At 41.2% G+C, this 3402-nt stretch overlaps 1 protein-coding gene across 1 annotated transcript in view; it reads left to right on the forward strand.

Annotated features, from left to right (window-relative positions):
* Positions 1-339: 339 nt before the first annotated feature.
* Positions 340-3402, forward strand: part of MFN1 (mitofusin 1) — a 23536-nt gene continuing 20473 nt past the window's right edge. Inside the window, exons 1-2 of the mRNA XM_009999236.1 lie at positions 340-464; positions 1110-1245. Of these exons, the coding sequence (XP_009997538.1) occupies positions 350-464; positions 1110-1245 (251 nt within the window). The 5' untranslated portion in view covers positions 340-349. The remainder of the gene's footprint in view (positions 465-1109; positions 1246-3402) is intronic.

Genomic DNA, 3402 nt, shown 5'->3' on the forward strand with positions numbered 1-3402 from the left:
CACCTCCCCCGGGGCAGGGTCTGCCCGGGCGGCCCAGGGGAGCGTGTCCTCGCCGGGCTGAGGGGACGGCGCTGACCTCCAGGCGGGGAGGCCGCCTGCCGTGGGGAAGAAAGGCTCGTGTTTCGCGAGCAGAGACCGCACGGAAACGGTTCAAAGCCGCCCCCGAGCTCGGTGAGCCGCTGTCCGCGCGTGGGGCGGGTTTGTCAGGGGGAGGGAGCGGTGGGAGCTGCGCTTACCGGCCTTCGCTGGGGCTTCTGGAGTGACTGGATGAGAAGTGTGAGACTTCTCACGTCCGTGGGTCTGTCGAGTGCTTTGGTCACTTTTATATAACTTCTGTTGCAGTTGCATAATGGCAGAAGCTGCTGTCTCTCCGCTGAAGCACTTCGTGCTGGCTAAAAAGACCATCACGGCCATTTTCGACCGGCTGCTGGACTATGTCAGCGAGGGAGCAGCTTTTGTGGAAGGTTAGCCTTCATCTGGAACACAGGCCTTGCCTGTTGCAGCACAGAATGGTTGCATCACTTGGGCTGGTCTCCTCACCTCCTTTCCACGGGGGTGAAAGCTGAACCACTCTAGTGTTTGTTGTCCTGCTGTGGTTTCTTTTGCGTAGCAGAAGGGACAAGCAGGTTCTTCCATTATTCAGTAGGAAAGTAGATCAAGGTGTTGTAATGCAGAGAACCACTGGTTGCACCCTCAGAAGTTTAAGCAATGTGGAAGCGTGTGTTGCCACATGAAGTCGGTTGTTCATCACCTCAGAGAGCTCTGCCCAGCCTGGCTGGTGTATCCTGGCTTTCCTTTCTGAAGGAAGCAGGTGTCTCAAAGAGCAGGACAGATCAGGCTGTGTTCACAGGGTTATTGGGGCTGGCAGTCAGATTGGTGGTTGATCTGAAGTGATCCATGCCGTGATATCGCAAAAGCTTGTGGTGGAGCTGCTAAATGACAAGCTAACATCACTGTCTGTAGTGGGGTTTTGTTTGATTTGTTTTTTTACCACTGTATAATTAAAATTTACACAGATCTTTGTTAGTATGTGAAGATAAGGGGTCTTGTATCCTGGAGCATGTACTCTGTATGTGATTGCTTTTATGGTGTTATTTTTCTATGCCTAGCAACATACAGGAACCCAGAGCTTGAACACGTGGCAACAGAAGATGAACTAACAAAAATACAGGCCTATAAAAAGAAGTTAGCAGTCATTGGTGAGGTGCTTTCACGGAGACACATGAAAGTGGCATTTTTTGGCAGGTAATTAACAGAATTATTGGTACCTAATTTGATCTCTTTTCTTCACTTGCAGGCCTTAGTGTCTGTGTTGCTAATTTAAATGCACTGGAATTAGTGCTTCACTGTAGAATTACTATTTGAAATACAATACATCAAACCAAGTTCACTCTTACCTAATTGGTGTGGAATATTTCCCTGATGTCATTTTTCTTCATGACTGTAAATTAATTATGTATTTTTTGTTAGGTATTTTTCATTGATAAACTTTGTAGAATAATCCTGTATAGATCTGTTGACTTGGGGGAGTGTGAGTTGTCATCTGCTCAAGAACAGCTTTTCTTTTTTAAACGGGTGGCTTTGTTTGCTTGGTATCTTTATTTTGCTGGATTAGTATTGTTGAGAACTTTTGTGTTTGATCTCAAGTGCTTGAAAAACTAAACTGTGAGCTGTTTATGTTTCCATCTATAAGCAGCTGAAGGAATACAGACATTTAGAAATGGTTGCCTTGTTGCTTCTATCATTAGTCTGGTCGATGTGTGATGATTATAGGGGACAACAGTAACAATATAATGCATGGTTTACAGATCAACTACAATCTTCTGCTTCCCTGAGTCACTAATTGGGAAAGGTTCTAGTTCACAGTCCTTGGTGATATTTTTGCAGACCAGCTGTGAAAGCTTTTGCATACTTAAATAGCATTTCCAAAGTTATGGGTGATTTAAATTCCCTTCTCTTCTTAAAAAAATATATTTTTTCAGTATTATAAAAAAAATGATCTTTGGTCAGTTGGGCTCATCTCAGCTATATTTTTTAAATTATTTTTGCAGCCAGTAAAAAGGGAGTTAAAAAGGAAGGTATTTCTTGCACCAGGAATGTGCTACTACACAACAAGTATTTATAAAGAGATGCTGTCAGGAGTACAGACCCCGAGCACTGAGGTTTTACATGTCTCTGCTTGTATGTATTGTGTTTGGGATTTTAGTCTCATCTTCATGGAAAAGTGTTTAGTTTTTAGTGAGAAATTTTGAATGGGTCTTAATGCTTCCAATAAATGTCCATTTTCCAAACCTTGTGCCATTCAGTTCTCATAAAATTTGGAGAGTGTAGAAAGATGATGAAAATCTGCCTGACTGAATGTGAAGACAAATATAAAATAGAGAAGTCCTTCTAAAAGACTGTGGTTCCAGTGCTTTCAAATGCTTTTTATGTGCCTGATTAGTCTGGGATCTGTTAGTCCTCTTTGCTTCAGGAGGACTGATTTTTCTGTACTTAAATTTAAGCAAGTGGTAACCTGTTTTGTCTGGAGTATAAATTTTTAGCTCTAAAAACTCTGTAGTAGTATTGGAAAAGAGGTGTACAGTAGCTGTCTTCATTTCCTAAAACTCATTTAAGTCTTCAAAGAAAAATAAAGATGTGGGATATAGAAATTAGTTATATTTCAGCCTTGATATTTCACAAAGTTAAAAGTTGAACACATATACGAAGCATAATATCTGATAACAGTTGCTTTTACAAGGGACAGAAGTTCAGAGCAAGAAAAGAGAATTCAACTCTCCTGATGACATTTTGAATGAATTTGTAAACTGTTGTACAGTGACCATTGAACTTTTTTCTAGAAGCAGCAGCTTAAAAATGAGTTATAGTCTGTGTAACTTCATACTCTTGTGCAATAGTTAAACCTCAAATATATATGGGTGAGGGGTAGAGGGTTAGTGCAAAGTAGGGCATTGCTGAGAGCTTCAGGTTGTTGCTGAATCTTGAGTTGCTGACCAGTTCTTTTTAATCAACAAGGTTTTTGTTCATTTAACTGCCTCTTCCTTCTGAAATAAGGACCAGACTAAGTTCCATTATTAAAGACAGTTTTTGAGTTATAAGGATTCTGCACAAGTAGTAAATATGATGTATTTTTGTACATTTTTTCACATCTTACTCTTAAGAATCTTCATTCAGTTGAGGTTATAATGCAATAAATTGTTCTGAGTCGCCATTGCTGGCTGTGGTGAGAATTGCCAGACAGCAATACTTTGAAACATGTCTGAAGGCAGTAGCACAGCAATGCACCTTTGGCACAGCACTTCCTTTCTGGTTGGTGATTAGATTTCTCTAAAGACAGGTTGAGTTGTTGAGGAATTAGTTTCAATATTTTTGCCAGAGAGGGTAGTTACTGTGAGCAGGAAT

The sequence above is a fragment of the Chaetura pelagica genome, unplaced genomic scaffold, assembly GCF_000747805.2.
Source record: "Chaetura pelagica isolate M959 unplaced genomic scaffold, ChaPel_1.0 scaffold20, whole genome shotgun sequence".
NCBI classification, from domain to species: Eukaryota; Metazoa; Chordata; class Aves; order Apodiformes; family Apodidae; genus Chaetura; species Chaetura pelagica.